This window comes from Sorex fumeus, unplaced genomic scaffold, assembly GCF_029834395.1.
Source record: "Sorex fumeus unplaced genomic scaffold, SorFum_2.1 ptg000093l, whole genome shotgun sequence".
Taxonomy (NCBI): domain Eukaryota; kingdom Metazoa; phylum Chordata; class Mammalia; order Eulipotyphla; family Soricidae; genus Sorex; species Sorex fumeus.
Genome location: NW_026606150.1, coordinates 3,942,989 through 3,959,477, shown reverse-complemented (window position 1 = coordinate 3,959,477; position 16,489 = coordinate 3,942,989). Strand labels below are relative to the sequence as shown.

At 58.3% G+C, this 16,489-nt stretch overlaps 2 protein-coding genes across 2 annotated transcripts in view; both read right to left on the bottom strand.

The window, feature by feature from the left end:
• The window catches only part of PRDX5 (peroxiredoxin 5), a 136,148-nt gene that overhangs the window by 88,444 nt on the left and 31,215 nt on the right, over positions 1-16,489 (bottom strand). The gene's annotated exons all lie outside the window — the stretch shown is intronic.
• On the bottom strand, positions 1,612-15,759 carry RPS6KA4 (ribosomal protein S6 kinase A4). Its single transcript, XM_056131702.1, has 17 exons — positions 15,561-15,759; positions 15,400-15,471; positions 14,608-14,826; positions 14,415-14,530; positions 13,142-13,249; positions 12,986-13,066; positions 12,808-12,911; positions 12,573-12,723; positions 8,281-8,445; positions 4,474-4,602; positions 4,231-4,364; positions 4,020-4,113; positions 3,587-3,760; positions 3,300-3,494; positions 2,837-2,996; positions 2,504-2,667; positions 1,612-2,222 (listed from the first exon to the last, which is right to left on the bottom strand). The coding sequence occupies exons 1-17, from the start codon at positions 15,613-15,615 to the stop codon at positions 2,049-2,051; spliced, it is 2,295 nt and encodes a 764-aa protein (XP_055987677.1). The 5' UTR covers positions 15,616-15,759; the 3' UTR covers positions 1,612-2,048.

Genomic DNA, 16,489 nt, shown 5'->3' with positions numbered 1-16,489 from the left:
CTCCCTTCTGCCTCCTCCGCTCACACCTTCTGACACAGCTGTCTGCCCCACATCACTCATGACCCACCTGCCCATCGAGTCAGCGGCCCCTGCCTTCATCATACAAACCTGGAGACCCTGACTCAGACCCGCTACCCGCTCTCCCAGGAGAGGCAAACCTCAGAACAGAAGGTCTGCAGGGAGATGCCCCATAGGGTAGCCATGGATTGGGGCGTGAGGGGTGGAGGGAAACCACCCCCGGAGGAGGGCTTGTCGGGACCTGACCTGCTTGGACAAAGACCCATGACCTGGGGTATTTGCAAAAGAGCCAACACCACCCCATCCAGGGTTCAGGACGATAGTACAGAGGCTAGGGCGTTTGCCTTGCATGCAGCCAACCCAGGGTTCGATCCCTGGCACTGCCAGGGGTAATTCCTGAGTGCAGAGCCAGGAGCAACCCCTGAGCACCGCCGGTGTCTCCAAAAAAAAAAAAAAAGAAAGAAAGAAAGAAAAAGACCACCCCATCCAGAGGGATGCCACAGGTTAAATTCCTTCCCAACGGCAATGCACTCGACGCTGACCCGAAGTTGAGGCTCATTATAAACACGCTCCCATCCCTCTCGGTAATAAGCAGACACATATCCCACATCCAGTCCCAACAACCTCCCTCTAAGGACCCATCCCTCTAAGGACCCATCTCCCCGCACAATCATGTTTGGGAAGTTCGGATGCAGATCTAAGCCAATCAGAGCCAATCAGAGCATGGCGTCTCTGAGCGCCGTGATTGGTTCTCTCAAATAGACTCTCGCGATTTCAATGGGGACCTCCCAGCATCCGGATTAGGACCAAAAGAAGTGTCCACCGGGGGGCTGGAGCGATAGCACAGCGGGTAGGGCATTTGCCTTGAACGCAGCCGACCCGGGTTTGATTCCCAGCATCCCATATGGTCCCCCGAGCACTGCCAGGAGTAATACCTGAGTGCATGAGCCAGGAATAACCCCTGTGCATAGCTGGGTGTGACCCGAAAAGCAAAAAAAAAAAAAAAAGTGTCCACCAGACTGAAACGCCACCTAAATAAATAAATAAATGAAAAGGTCAGAGTGGGAAAGGTGCCCTACTAATCATGGGGGCATTTGGATCAGGCTTTGCCCGAAGCATCCCTGGGTAGCCTTCAAATCTTGTGCCTAAACAAGTTTGACTTTTCTCTCGTTTACAGGGAGCCCACACAGTCTCACTGTGCCCATCACACATCACAGCCAAACGTCTCCGTGTATCCTGCAAGACCATCCCCCTCCCCTCTAAGGCACCAAACCCCATTCGCTCAAAGTTTGTCCTGCCCCAAGACTTCGGCACCACCCCAGGCCCCAACCCCACACACAAACCACACACTGCACTGGGTGGACTTTTATTTTAAAGTCAAAGGCACAGCCTGGATTGGGCTGAGGCAGTGACTGAGAACGCCCGGCCCAGACCGAACCCCCACTCCAAGGCCCCACCAACCCCCAACCAGGGGTGGCTGCACCAAAGGAGAGGGGGGGGGTGAGAAAGGAGGTTCTTCTTCCCTTTCAAGGGGGTCGCCAACCTCCTTCTTTAGCCCCAACAGGGGAAAAGCAGGTGACGTAAAGTGAGGCAGAAATGCTTCAGGGGTCCCTCAAGTCTACCTGAACCTCCCCACCCAGGTCTTTGGTGGACAGAATTGCACAGTCCATAAAGTGACAGCTTGAGGGGAGCCCCTTCCCGACAGCAGGGTCTGGGGCGCTGGCAGCGGAGAGCCCTCCTCCGCCCCCCAGCAACTCAGTGCTTAGAAACGGGGGAGCCCCAACGGGCTAAAGCAGCCCACCCCTCTCCAGCAGGCCCCTTTCCTCCCCGCATCTCTAACTCTATCCAGTAAGACATTAAAAAAATTTCTCTGCTTATAAAAATACTTCTGCTCTGTCGGTGGGGGGGGTCGAGTGCGGGAAAATTGGGGGGGGCTCAAGGGACGGGGTGACTATGGGAGGTCCCGGGCCAAAGAGCCCGGCTCCCAGGTCACAGCCCCGCGGAGGGAGGAGGGGTCACAGTGGCAGGGGCTAGGAGGGGGGCAGGGGGCCGTTGGCTCGGCGCGGGGCTCCCTTGGCGGCGGGCGCGGGAGACGCGCGGCGGGCGGTGGTCGCGCTCCGCAGCTTCAGCTTCCTCCGCTTGGCCAGCGGCGCGTTCTCCACGCTCTTCAGGAAGAAGCCCTCGCGCTTGCCGCGGTTGAACGCCTGGCCGAGAGGACGGCGTGAGTCACCCCCACAGCCTCGGTCTGGACCCCAGCATGGGCCCTCGCGCCCATCCCACTACGTCCACGCCCACCGATTTTGGTCTCCAACCCCGGAGCAAGGTCGGAGGCCCCCGGAGGTTCAACCCACGCCAACAACCCCGCCGGCCCCGCCCCCTCCCGGGGCCCCGCCCACAGTCCCCACCGAGGGCCACGCCCACGGATCGCCACGCCTATAGCAGGCCCCGCCCAGATACAAGCCCCGCCCACGTCCCCGCCCCTCACCATAAAGGTTGCATTTAACCCTGAGCGCACGGCGGGCCCCGACGACTCCAGCACGTCGGGTGTCCGGAGCGGCGGGGAAGACCGCGCGCTGCCGTCCTGCAGCCACGAGCTGCCCCGCAGCCCCTCGAGCTTCAGTCGCTTGGCGGGGTCCACAGTCAGGAGTCCTGGAGGGGGCGCGGGGAGGTGTTGGGGAGGGTCTGCGTGTGAAAGCTCTCTGCCCATGAAGGGATTTCCGCCCGCCTCCCCCCCCCCCCCCGCCCCCGCCGCCAACCTGAACACCTCCCCCATCACCTCCCCCTCCCCCCATCTGATCTGTGACCTCGGGATGCGCACCTCGGACCAGCTCCTTGGCTTCCTCAGACACGCCCTGCCAGGCCTCCCCGTCCAGGGAGAAGCGCCCCTCGCGGATCTTGCACATGATCTCGGCCGCCTGGCTCTGCCCGCCCTGGCCTGAGGCCCCCTGGAAGGGGACCTGCCCGGACAGCATCATGTACTGGGGGGGAAAGTGAGACCAGCCTGGGCTGAGGGGCCAGACACAGGACATGCACCCACTGCAGGGGGCAACTCAAGGACCCGGCCTCGAGGAGCCCTGAGCTGGCTCCTGGCACCCAGAACCCAGCACCAGAGGGACCTTGCCTCCGTGTTGGGTGACCTCTATCCCCAGTCTCAACGCAAACCCTGCCATGGTCACCAAGATGACCCTTTTTCCTGCCTTGGGATCCCTTTTGCCCCGTGTCAGAACCCTAGGCTTAGGGAGGGGGGGATCCTGAGCCATCCTGGGGGACCCGCCGCATACCAGAATGACCCCCAGGCTCCAGAGGTCGCAGGACTCGTCGTAGCCCTGCTGAGCGAGCAGCTCGGGGGCCGCGTACTGCAGCGTGAAGCACGGGGTCTGCATGGGCTCCGCGGGGCTTTGCGGGCGCAGCCGCGCAAACCCGAAGTCGATGATCTTCACCGGAGCTCCGGGAGTGTCGTCGGCGTACAGGATGTTCTGGGAGGGCGGCGGAGGGTGGCAGGGGCATCAGAGAAGGGCGGTGGGCGCCAGGAACCTCCCCTGCCGTCGCGGGTGGGCGCGGCGCCCACCTCCGGCTTGAGGTCGCGGTGCACCACGCCCGCCTCCTCGTGCATGAAGCTCACGGCCGACACGAGGCTGCGCAGGATCTGGCTGGCCTCGGACTCGCTGAAGTGCCGCTTCTTGCGGATGTGCTCCAGCAGTTCCCCGCCGCGCAGCAGCTCCAGGACCAGGTACGTGTGCAGCTGCGGCGGGGGTGGGCGCAGGGTCAGCAGCCGGGCCCACCCTAAGCCTCAAGCGCCGAACAAATTCAGCCCGAGCTACCCACAAAATCACCTTAGGACAAATCTAAATCCCCTTCCCCCCAACCCGCCACAGTTCACCTTCCAATCCAGAATCCAACTTCCCCAAGTCCCAGGTCCTTTCCCAGGCCCCGCCCCTTCCAGGCCCCGCCCCTTCCAGGCCCCGCCCTGCATCCCCTGCGGGTGCCCAGGAAACCCTTACCTGGTCGTGATGCACCTCGTGCAGCTTCACCACGTTGGGGTGCGTCTGGCACAGCCGCAGGGCGGCCACCTCGCGCTGCGTGTTCGCCTCCAGCCTGGGAGTTGGGAACAGAGAGGCCCGATCAGGACTCGCGGGTCTCCACCGCCGCCATCCACAGCCCAACAGACCCGGCAATAACCGAGGACAGTGGGGTGAGGGGGAGGACGCCCACCTGCGACTGAGGATCTTAACAGCGAACTCCTGGCCACTCTGGCGCTGACGGCAGCGCCGACACACGGAGAAGCTGCCCTGGCCCAGCGCCGGCTCCCGCAGGTCTAGTTCATACTGCTGGAAGAAGGGCGATTCCTGGGGGACAGAGGGTGCGTCAGTGCTCCCGAGAGGCTCCAGTCAGAAGCCTACCACGCAGTCTCCCTCCTCCATTCAACTTCCCTGCTCCCCATCCCGGCACCCTCACCTGCATCATGGCGCTCCTGGCGACCGCTGCCCGGCCAGGCCTCTCCCCAGCACCAGGCGCTCCCAGCACATCGGTCATCACCGCGTTATTGTGGTCAAACAGGATGGACGGAGCCACGAAGGAGTAGCCCTGGGGGCAGGGGAGGAGGGCAGGGGCGTGGGCATGGGGCTTTGGGGTCCACGGGAGTGCTGCCTTCCATCCACAGCTCAGGGCCACTGAGCCCCACCTTGTTCTGGCTCCCATCGCGATGACCCCAGTGTTCCTGAGGACACGCCATCAAGGGCCTCACTCAGCAGATGGGAGTAGCCCAGATTAAGATGGGCTGAATGGAGTAATTGTTATGGGCATCTCACATGCACATACGTATATATACATGCATACACACATATTACACACATATACATGCACCTATGCTCACATATTCACATATGTAGTCATATATATATATAATACACTCACATATACACATACACTTATATATTTTAAAATGTTTTAAAGATGGAACAATCAAAGTAATTTCATCTATGAGGAGAAAGCTTTAAAAACTTCATTTAAACACTGTGGTGTATAAAGTTGTTTGTAATATAGTTGTTTCAGGCATTCAGGATGCCAACACCAATCCCACCACCAGTGTGACCTTCCCTCTGCCATTATCCCCAATTTCCCACCTACACCCAGTCCTGCCCCCTTAGTAGTCACAAAATTATTTGTTTTATATTGCTTGTTACAACTTAATGGCTGATGGAGTTATCAAAAAATACTACAGTAAAAAAAATTGTGGAAAATGTTATGTCTCGCAATGAGGTCATTAAACTTTTTCTGAGGATTTACTAAGCTGTTTTATTGCTTCTTGTGCCTGTGTTATTAAAGCCTTTTTTAACCTTTGAGCATTTTTCTTCTCTATGTAGTGCTAGCACAGCGGGTAGGGCGTTTGCCTTGCACGCAGCCAACATGGCCGACCCGAGTTCGATTCCTCCGCCCCTCTCGGAGAGCCCGTACCGAGTATTCAATATGCCAGACACAGTAACAACAAAGTCTCCAATGGAGACGTTACTGGGCCCGCTCGAGCAAATCGATGATCAACGGGAGGGCCTTTATACATTCACACAGATATACACACATGACTTAAGAGACCATCTCGGGGGTCAGAGAGATAGTACAGCAGGAAGGCTCTTGCCTTGCACACGGCTGGCCCAGGTACGATCCCTGGCATTTCATATGGTTCCCCAAGCACCACCAGGAGTGATCCCGGAGTACAGAGCCAGGAATAACCTGAGTGTTCTGGCTGAGCCCCCCCCCCCAAAAAAAAGAGAGAGTCAGAGAGTGGGAGAGAGATTTTTTTCAACTCTACCCACTAAAAACCAAAATCTTTTTTTTTTCTTTTTTATAGAACCAAAATTCTTATTTCTTCTTTTCAAATCAACCTTTGGCCAGAAAGAGATCCAGAGATTCAGTCCTCATGCATGAGCCTGGGTTCACCCCACACCACCACAGGGTCCCCAAGCACCAATGGGTGGGGACCAAAAACAAGATTTCAAATCAACCTTTGACCTCTTCTGCAAGGTGCAGGGCTGGGCGAGAGGGCTGCTGGGGAAAAGTAAAGAAAAAACAACCGAAACAGAGGCTGGGGAGGAGGGTCAAAGGGCTGGAGCTCGGGCTCTGCATGGCCCCCAGCACTACATGGTCTCCAGAGCACTGTATTCACACTCCAAACAAAAACAGCGGGAAAAACAAAGTTAGCTCTGCCTTTCCTGGGTACCAGAGAACAATTCACAGGTCTCTTAAAATGACTGTATGTATTTTCTCATAGACACATAAATGCACATGCATACACACACACACACACACACACACACACACAGTTGTATGCCTATATACATACACACATAGGCATACACACACTCGCAATCACACGCACACACTCATACACTCACACGCACATGCTTTCTCCTAAAAACACAGCCCCCCACCCACTCCTCATCCCACCCCCACTCTTCCTGCGCCTAAGACTTGATTTGCTGCTACATTCCCAGGCCCGCCTCATGGCAGCACATGGCAGGCGATTATGTATTTGTGAAAGTTCTTGCTTCTGAGTCGTTGTTTCCTTTGTCGTGAGCATGATGAACCAAGGGGCGGAGGGCCACCCCAGCACAGGGCTGCCGTTCATAAGCACTGGGGAGTGGTATGGACAACCCCACCCCCGTATTGGCCCACTCTTATGCAATAGTATTGCAGCCAGGGATAGGGACACAGAAATTCAATGCACAGTTCCCAACCTTGGGAGCTTCCAGAACTACAGGGACAGTGTGATCTGTGGCATTTCTCAGCAAAGAAACAGCCCAGGGCCAGGATAGTAGGGAGCACTTGGTTTAAAAGGTGAGCCACCTTGCACACGGCCACCCAGGTTCGATTCCCGGTATCCTATATGGTCCTCCAAGCACCACCAGGAGTAATTCCTGAGTGCAAAGCCAGGAGTAACCCCTGAGCATCGCTGGGTGTGACCCAAAAAGCAAAAAGTAAAATAAAATAAACAAAAATGAAAATGAAAGGTGAGCCTGGGGGCCCAGAGCCATAGTACAGCAGGCAAGGTACCTGCCTTGCACACGGCCAACCGAGACTCGATCTTTAGCACCCCATCCCTGAGCAAGCCAGGAGTGATCCTCAGTACCACTAGTTATAGCCCCAGAGCCAACATGTAATAAAAACGATGACCTCAGTTGTTCGGAGGGCTCTCTTGGGATGCAAGATGAGTGCTAAAAGTAGACTACAGACCGAACATGATGGCCACTCAATACCTCTATTGCAAACCACAACACCCTAAAGGAAAGAGAGAGCAAAAGGGAATGCCCTGCCACAGAGGTGGGGGGGGAGGGGAATGGGAGGGCTACTGGGTTCGTTGGTGGTGGAGAATGGGCACTGGTGGAGGGATGTGTACTTGATCATTGTATAACTGAAACCCAACCACCAAAAGTTTGTAAATCTACAACTGTACCTCATGATGTTTCACTAATTAAAAAAAAAAAAAAGCTGACCTTTCTGAAGGTGGTCCACATGGGGACTGTGTGGGGAGGGCACTCCTGGGAGAGGAGGGTATGTTCTTTTTTGTTTGTTTTGGGGCCTTACCCAGGGGTTGCTCCTGACTCTGCACTCAGGAATTACTCCTGGCAGTGCTCGGGGGACCATATTGGATGCTGGGAATTGAACCCAGGTTGGCCACGTGCAAGGCAAAAGCCCTACCGCTGTGCTATGGCTTCAGCCCCGAGTTTCTGTCTTTTTTCAGAGAATTTTATTTTGGGGAGTCTCCCAAGTAGTGGCCGGAGGTCAGGGGATTACTCCAGGTGATACCCAGGAGGCCACACAGCCCTGAGAATCAACTCCAGGCCCCTGGTGCCAAGCATGTGTTCCAGCCCCCTGAGCCCTCCCCCTGGCTCTGAGCAGTATGTTCTGGAAGCCTGAGCAGGTCAGTGCTGCTGTGGCACCCAGAGTGACCATGGGGAGGACTCATGGAGGAGCTGAGCTAGGGCAACACCGCGCAGAGCCTTGAACACTGGACTCGTCCCAGGCCTCCGCCCACTTTAAACACGGCTTGTCTTCCTGGGGGTCTACCTGAGCGAGTGAGGGGCTGGAAACATTCACGTCATCACAGCCAGGCAGGAACTGACACCAAAATTCAAGATAAACCCGGTGCAATCAAAGCCATGGTCGTCCTTCCAAGACTGTCCCTCGGACTGACTTCGGGTACCCCACAAGTGAAACAGTTTGGGGGAGCCGCCGATGCTATTCAGACCTTTGAGCCCCCCCACTCACCTGGAAGATTCGAGGGTCTCCAGACGGGGGGCTGCCAGGGGGTGAATACACAGGCTCCAGCCGAGTAAATTCCTCTGCAAAGTTGCCAACATCCAGCTCGGAACGGATCTGGGGTCGGAATGGGGCTGGAATCTTCCGGGCCGCCAGTGCAGCCCAATCCAGACCCTGAAAAGGAGAAGGGGCCAAAGGGTATGAAGGGGGAACCCCTCCCTGGTCACTCAGGCCCTTCTCATGGGGCAACTCCTCAATGAGGCATCAGGGGACAAAATTATTCTTCCTACACCCCCCACTGCATGCACGTGCATTCACACACACACACACACACACACACACACACACACACACACACACACACGGCTTTGATTTCTCCCTCTGATAACTCAGCAGTCCCCGTTTTCCCCAGAAAAACCATCCAGGGCTCCATCCCATGCTCAGTTCTTGTCTTAAACTTAAATCTGGAAGGATGAAGGGACCTGGAATTGCTAGGACCCCCCCCCACAAACACACACACTTCTTAGGGGTCAAGTCAGATGCTGAAATCTCCAAGCAGACCAGCAGCACCAGGAGACAGAAAATCTCCTCATGACATGGATTCAGCACGTGGGTGCAGCTCTACCGGAAGCTCAGATCCCTTTTCCTCCTGGCAGCTGGGAACAGCTAAGCCAGTGTGACAGGACCTAGGGCTGGTCTGATCACATCCATTCTCCCTTGTGTCCATTGTAAGGGGGAAAAAAAAATCACTTTAAATAAACAGATAGTGCTTTATACAAATAACCTCGCCCTTGGGACGACTCATAGCTAGGAAGCAAAACTGAAAGGTAAGAATTCAAGGACGGGTGAGCGAGAAGAGGGTGAATGATTGACACGTGCTCATTTTTGTCCTTCCTTCCTGCTTCCTGGTGAGAGAGTAGCCTCGATGGCAAGAGCCCCAGCAGTCATCTGAGGCCACGAGGCCACCCTGGGGACAGAGGTTACAAGCTAAGACTAAGAGAGGAACAGCCAAAAATAAAAATTAGCCAGGCTCAAGCTCTGTGGTAGGACAGATGCTTCACATGAATGCAGGCCCGGCTCCAATCCCAGACACCCCCCCAAAAAAAATTCGAAGTTAGAAAGGAACTCGGATTCACGAAGGTACCACAGCAGCCCAACCTCTGGGCTTCTGTTTGTTTGGTTTGTGGGCCGCACCCACTGGCGCTCAAAGGCTCCTCATAGCTCTGGGAATGGGCTTATTCCAGCAACACTTGGAGAATTGAATCTGGGCCTCCTGCATGCCAAGCAGGCGCACGATCTCTTTGCCCCTCCCCTGCCAGGCAGCCCCTTGAACGATTCCCCTGGCACCCCACGAGGCTTCTTTATTAGGGAGCAGGGTTAGGGCCACACCTGGAGGTGCTCAAGGACTATTTCCGGCTCAGTGCTCAGGAGACCGTGAATCACTATGGTAATATTTTTTCTTAATTCTCTTACATTTTAAAAAAAACAATGAAGGGCCAAAAGATAGGACAACAGGGAGAACGCTTGCCTTGCATGCAGCTGACCCAGGTTCAATCCCTAGCACAATATATAGTCCCCCTGAGCATCACCAGGAGTGATTTCTGAGTGCAGAGCCAGGAGCAAGCCCTGAGCATCACCAGGTGTGGTCCACAGAGCAAACAAACAAGTAAACAAACAAAATGAATGCAGGGGCCAGGAGATAGTAGAGTGGTCAGGGCACAGGCCCTGCTACAGACCAGGCTCAATTCTCGGTCCCCACACCACCACCAGGGAGGCCTGGGTATCCCCAACATGGCAGGGTCCGAGCAGCACAACCATGGGTGCTGGCATGGGACTACTGGTCTGGGTGGTTGAGAATCACAGGTAAGTTCCCATCCCCTCACACACACATACACACACTGGGCCTCTGAGCATTCTTGGGAAGCCCCACACAATTAATTCAAATAGGCTGAGGCCTAAGCGATAGTACAGTGGGGAGGGCCTTGCACATGGCCGACCTGGGTCCAATCCCCAGCATTCAATATGGTCCCTCAACCCCATCAAGAATGACCCCGTATAGGGGCTAGAGCAATAGTACAGCGGGTAGGGCGTTTGCCTTGCATGCGGCCCACCCGGGTTCGATTCCCAGCATCCCATAGGGTCCCCTGAGCACCGCCAGGAGTAATTCCTGAGTGCAGAGTTAGAAGTTACCCCTGTGAGTCACTGGGTGTGACCCAAAAAGAAAAAAAAAGAAAAGAATGACCCTATATAAAAACCAAATATGAGACTAATACCCAAGGATAGTAGAAACCAGGGCCAGAGGCAGTGGGAAGCCTGCCACAAGTGTGTTCGTGTAAGGGGAGGGCAGTTAGGACAGAGAAGGGACCGCTATGACAATGATAGTTGGAAATGATCATTCTGGACAAGAAATAAATGCTAAAAGGAGGTAAAGGGATAGCATGATAACCTTTCGGTACCTGTATTGCAAACCATAGTGCCCAAAAGGACAAAAGGAAAGAGAGAGAGAGAGCGAGAGAGAGAGAAAGAGAGAGAGAGAGAGAGAAAGAGAGAGAGAGAGAGAAGAAAATGGGGGTGGGGAAGAGTGGCAAGAGGGAAACAGGGGACATTGGTGGTGGAAAATATACACCAACAGAGGTAGAGGGATGGGTGTCGGAACATTGTTTGACTGAAACACAATCATGAGCAACTTTGTAACTGCATATCTCTGGGGAGTCAATTAAAAGAGAGAGAGAGAGGAACTGAAGCTATAGTGCAGTGGGTAGGGAATTCGCCTTGCATGCGGCTGACCCAGTTCCATCACCAGCATCCCATATGGTCCCCCTAACACCGCCAGGAGAAATTCCTGAGTGCAGAGCCAGGAGTAACCCCTGAGCATCGCCGGGTGTGACCCAAAAAGCAAAAGAACAATAATAATTAAAAAAACAAATAAATGAGAGAGAAAGAGAGAGAGAGAGAGAGAGCGCTATCACTGAGCACAGAGCCAGGAGTAAGCGCTGAGCACAACAGGTGTGGCCCCAAATGCAGACAAAGGGATAAGATAGTCAGAGGAAGGAAGTGCAGATACAGGGTGGCAGACCTGGGACCCAGGTCAGTGCCAATCGTACGCAGTCCTCAGGATACCCTGAGGTGTAGCCTGGTGGTGGCAGGGAAGCTTCCAAACCAGAAACTTCAAAAAATTTGTTTTCTTTAAAAAAAAAAAAAAAAAGGTGGGGGGGGCCTGGAGTGATAGCACAGCGGGTAGGGCATTTGCCTTGCAGGAGACCGACCCAGGTTCAATTCCCAGCATCCCATATGGTCCCCCGAGCACCACGAGGATTAATTCCTGAGTGCAGAGCCAGGAGTAACCGCTGTGCATCGCCGGGTGTGACCCAAAAAGAAAAAAATTAAAAATAAATAAGTAAATTTAAAAAATGGGGAGTCTGAAGCGATAATATGGCAGTCAGGGCACTTGTCTTGCACGTGGCCAACCCAGACTCAAACCCCCGCACCCCATACAGTTCCCCCAAGTCCGCCAGGAGCCAGGAGTAATCCCAGTCATCGCCGCCGGGTGAGGCCCCACAAAAAATGTTTTCATTTGCGCTCCCTCACTTTGTGACAGAGTGGCCTGATCCCTGTCAGCATTCTGTCTCCTCCTCTGTAGAGACGAGGGTGACGAGGAGGGCAGAGGATGGCGCTGACTCCAAAGCAGCGAGCAGGCGGCCAGGCTGTCCCAGACCAGGCTGTCCCGCGCCCGCTCTCAGCTGGTGAGTAGAGCCCTCCTCCCTCTGACATGCACGACAGCCTGGGGCAGGAAGACACAGAGGGGCACAGGGCGCCTGCAGCCCGGGTCCAGGCCCAGCACAAACCAGGCGAACACCCCATCCCCGTGCCATCTCGGGTAAATGATCCCAACTTTCATCCCTGCCAACACGTCTGAGGAACCTCGAATTCCGAGCTCCCTTTGGGAACACGTAGCGGAGGTGGGGGAGAAGGGGACCCAGATCTCCAATGTGGGGTCTGGACCCTTGGGAAAATGATCAAACCCTCAGGCCCGTGGGGGCTGGAGAGATAGCACAGCAGGTAGGGCGTTTGCCTTGCACACAGCCAACCCGGGTTCGGTTCCCAGCATCCCATATGGTCCCCTGAGCACTGCCAGGAGTAACTCCTGAGTTCAGAGCCAGGAGTAACCCCTGTGCATCGCCGGGTGTGACCCAAAAAGCCAAAAAAAAAAAAACCTCAGGCCCAAAGGAAGTAAAATTGACCAGCCTCAGCCCGCAGAGAGTTAGGGGGACGCAGCTGAGGGGTGCAGCTAGGATCCTCACCTGGAAGAAGGGGTGATTCTTGACGTCCTGTGCCCCCTGGGGGCCCGCGCCCAGCCGCTTCTTGGGGTCCTTGCAAAGGAGCCGCTGCAGGAGGTCCTGTGCCACGGGCCCGATCCGGGGAGGGAAGGGAGGGGAGCACTTCAGGATCCGTCTGGGAGGATGGGGGGCGCGTCAGGGGCCGCGAGCCCCCCTCCCCACAGCCCCTCAGCCGCCCTCTGCGTCCAGCCCCGCTCACCGGGACACCTCGGCCTGCGTGTTCCTCTCCCCCTCCAGCGTGAAGGGCGAGGCCCCGGTCAGCAGCTCAAAGAGCAGGATGCCCAGACTCCACCAGTCCACGGCCTGCAGGGGCACCCATGAGCGCCCGCCGCTGCCGCCGCCCCGCCCCCACCCTCCCCACCCGCCCCACAACCCACCTTGCCGTGCCCCCACTTGCTGCGAATGATCTCAGGGGCCATGTACTCGATGGTGCCGCAGAAGGAGAAGGTGCGCTCTTTCTGGAAGGGCGAGAGCACCCGTTAGCACGACCACGGTCGCCAGCCCCGGCCTGAAGGGCAGCATGGCCCACTCACCTCCTCTGTGAGGAACTCCTTGCTCAGCCCGAAGTCTGTGAGGACGATGTGGCCCTCGGCGTCCAGCAGCACGTTCTCCAGCTTCAGGTCCCGGTAGATGATGCCCAGCTGGAGGGAGCACCGGGACCACTGAGGTACCTGCCCGCACCCCCGCCCCAGCCCTGCCCAGGAGTCAGGCACCAGGGCAGCAGTGCACAGGCGGAACAAGGTCCAGGCATCCGAAAGGCCCGGTCCATTCCCAGCGCATGAGCACACGGGCCCACGAGTGACCCCCAGCACAGAGGCGGAGCAGCCCCGGGGCATGCCAGATCCCCCCCAAAAAAGAGTGGGAAGCTGTGGAGAGTCCCAAGCTCAGAAGCCGCCAGGGCTGAGGCCTCAGGGCTCTGGCTGAGGAAGTTCTGAGGTGCCAACGGGAAGCCCCCTGCAGCAGGGGAGGGGACCCCACCAGGAAGGGAGGACACCCTCCTCCCACTGAGGACACACATGCACACAACACACAAACACTTTACCATAGACACATGTACCACACACACCTTATACGCACCATACACACGATAGTAAACCACAGACACACACACACACACACCACACAGGCAGCCCGCACACATACCACAGACACACACTCCACATGTTATACCACACACACAACACACTCTATCACACACATACATACCACATACACAAACACACACCACAAGGACACACTATACTACAGACATACAAACACACACCACACACACCACAGGAGAGCCCACACACTAGCCCACACACCACTATTCCACCAACAGACACACACACACACACCAGCATCCCACACACTATATTGCAGACACACACACCACACTATAGTATACCACAGATTCACACACACGCCACAGGGCAGGGCAACCCACACGCTATACCACGAACACACACACACACCAGACACCCCACACACTTACCACAGACACACACACATCACACACCACATGCACTATACCATGCTATATCACATGTACACGCCCCTCTACACACACACACACACACACAGTACCGCAGAACAAACACCCACACACCGCACACAATACTATACAGACACACACCACACACAGACCCCACACACACACTCTACTGCAGAATAAACATCCCACACACAAGCATACACCCCACCGACACTTCACAGACGCAACCCCCCCACACACACAGAACACACACACACACGCACAGCTATACCGCACCCGCTGCGTGCAGACGCGGGCGGCCCCCGCGCACCCAGCCCGGGACCGGCGCCCACCTTGTGCAGATGCTCCAGGGCCAGCACGATCTCGCCCCCGTACACGCGCACCTCGGCCTCCTTGAAGTGCTGCCGCTGGTACAGGTGGGTGAACATCTCGCCGCCGTTCACGTAGTCTGGGGGTGCAGCGCAGGTTGGGGGTCCGCGCCCGGCGTGCCCCCCGGCGCGCGCCCCCGCGCCCCCCTCGCCCTACCCAGGATGAGGTGCAGCTTGGCGTCCGTCTGGAAGGCGTAGTGCAGCGTGACCAGGAAGGGCGCCTGGCGCACCAGCTCCAGCACCGAGCGCTCGGTGCGCGTGTGCTCCTGCGTCTTGGCGCGCTGCACCAGCGCGGCCTTGCGCAGCACCTTCATGGCGTACAGCTTCCCCGCGTCGTGCCCGCCCGCCTTCCGCACCAGGAACACCTTCCCGTAGGCTGCGGGAGCCGGAGAGGAGGAGGCCGTGAGCGGGAGGGGGCAGAGCGGGCAGGGGGCTGGCAGGGGGCGGGGTGCCGGGTGGGGGGAGGAGAGGGATGCTCAGAGGAGGCAAAGGTGCCAAGAACTGGCAGAGCCTGGGGGGGAGGGGGTGAAGGGTGCATCCCCCAGGGGGTGTTCGGCATCGCATGGTGGTGGCGGGAGGGAGGGTTTGCAGGTTGCAGGCCGGGGAGGGGGAGCAGGAAACTGTGTCCGCGCAGGAGGTGGCAGCTGGGCGGGGGGCGCGGGGGACCGTGCGGGCAGATAAGAGGGCGCGGCGCGGGAGGCGGCGGCGAGGGGGCGGGGCCTGGGGCCGAGGCGGGCTGGCGGCGCGCGCCCCGGCACGGCCCCGCGGGGCGGGGGGCGGCAAGCCCCCCAAGGGTGGCACCCCCGGAGCGCGATGCCGGAGCATCTGCGTGGGCAGGGCGGGGCGGGCCGTGCCGGGAAAGGGCGGGGGTCTGGGGGCGGCCAGGCCTCTGCGGGCGTGCCCGGGGCCCCGGCCGCGACCCCCGGGGGACGGGGCGGGGGGTCCTCACCTCCGGTGCCCAGCACCTTGAGCAGCTCGAAGTTCTCCACGCTCACCTTCTCCTCGTGCCCCGTCAAGTTGGCTGCGGGCACACGGGGGCTCCTGAGCCTGCAGCCCCGCCGGCCCGGGCGCCCCCCCCCCACCCGCCCCCGCGCCGCGCCCCGGCCCCACCTTCCGTGATCCGCAGCTCCACGGCGCAGCCCTCGTCCTCGTCCTCGTCCCCCATGTCCTGCGGGTGTCGGGCCCGCGCGCTGGGCTCCGGGAGGCGCCGGTTACATGGCGGCTGGGCCGGGGCGGGCGCTTCCTGGTGCCGCCTCCGGGCCGAGGCGGGCGCCGGCGCCGCCTCCCGCTCCCCGCCCCGCCGGCCTGAGTCAGGCGGCTGGAACGTGACAGCGGGCAGGCGGGGGCAGCGCGAGCTCCCGTGCCCGGGGCGCCGGGGCTGGATGCTGGGCGGGCACGGGGTCCCCGCGGAGCCCCTCGTCGGAGCCTGGGAATCCCCCCCACCCCCGAGGCGTGCAGTGGCTTCGGGGGCCACCCAGAGGCTCCTCCCGGGGGTGCAGGCCCCGGGATGCCCGCCAAAGCTGCAGGGCATGAGACGACGGCGGCGGCGGGAGCCTCTGCCCCGAGGCAGGGAGGGGCGCCCGGCACAGGCACGCAGAGCTGGGCCCTCCCCTCCGAGTGCCAGCCAGGCTCGGCCCAATTCTCAGCTCTGGGCAAAAAGGAGGCGTTTCCGGGAAGTCGCAGCGGCCCCAGCGGCTCTCTGACCCTGCAGAACCCGCACAGACCCCAGAGGATTTAGGGGTCCCCTGAGACCACTCAGCAGCCCCCTAGTCAGAGCCTGTTGCTCAGTGCCCACACCCCCTGGGTGCAATGGGGGTGGGGTGGGGAACTGTGTCCTCCCCACATGCCCACCCACACAGGTGGCCCTAGTGGGGGGGGGGGGGGGTTGGGGGCGCATGCACCTGAGGACCAAGCCCTGATCTGGGGTCCTCCTACCCTGGAGGACCCCCACAACTCATGGCATAGGGTCCTGCCCACGGCGCCCCCTTCCTAGCCAACTGTGCCCTCTCCCTCGACACAGTTCTTTGGGCGGCTGGTTC

Excerpts from the sequence above, each read along its gene's own strand:
- RPS6KA4 (XM_056131702.1), bottom strand. The coding sequence starts at position 15,615 with ATGGGGGACGAGGACGAGGACGAGGGCTGCGCCGTGGAGCTGCGGATC. Across the intron at positions 15,472-15,560 it reads GGAGCTGCGGATCACGGAAG|CCAACTTGACGGGGCACGAG; the intron begins GTGGGGCCGGGG and ends GTGTGCCCGCAG. Across the intron at positions 3,761-4,019 it reads ACGAGGTGCATCACGACCAG|CTGCACACGTACCTGGTCCT; the intron begins GTAAGGGTTTCC and ends CCCCCGCCGCAG.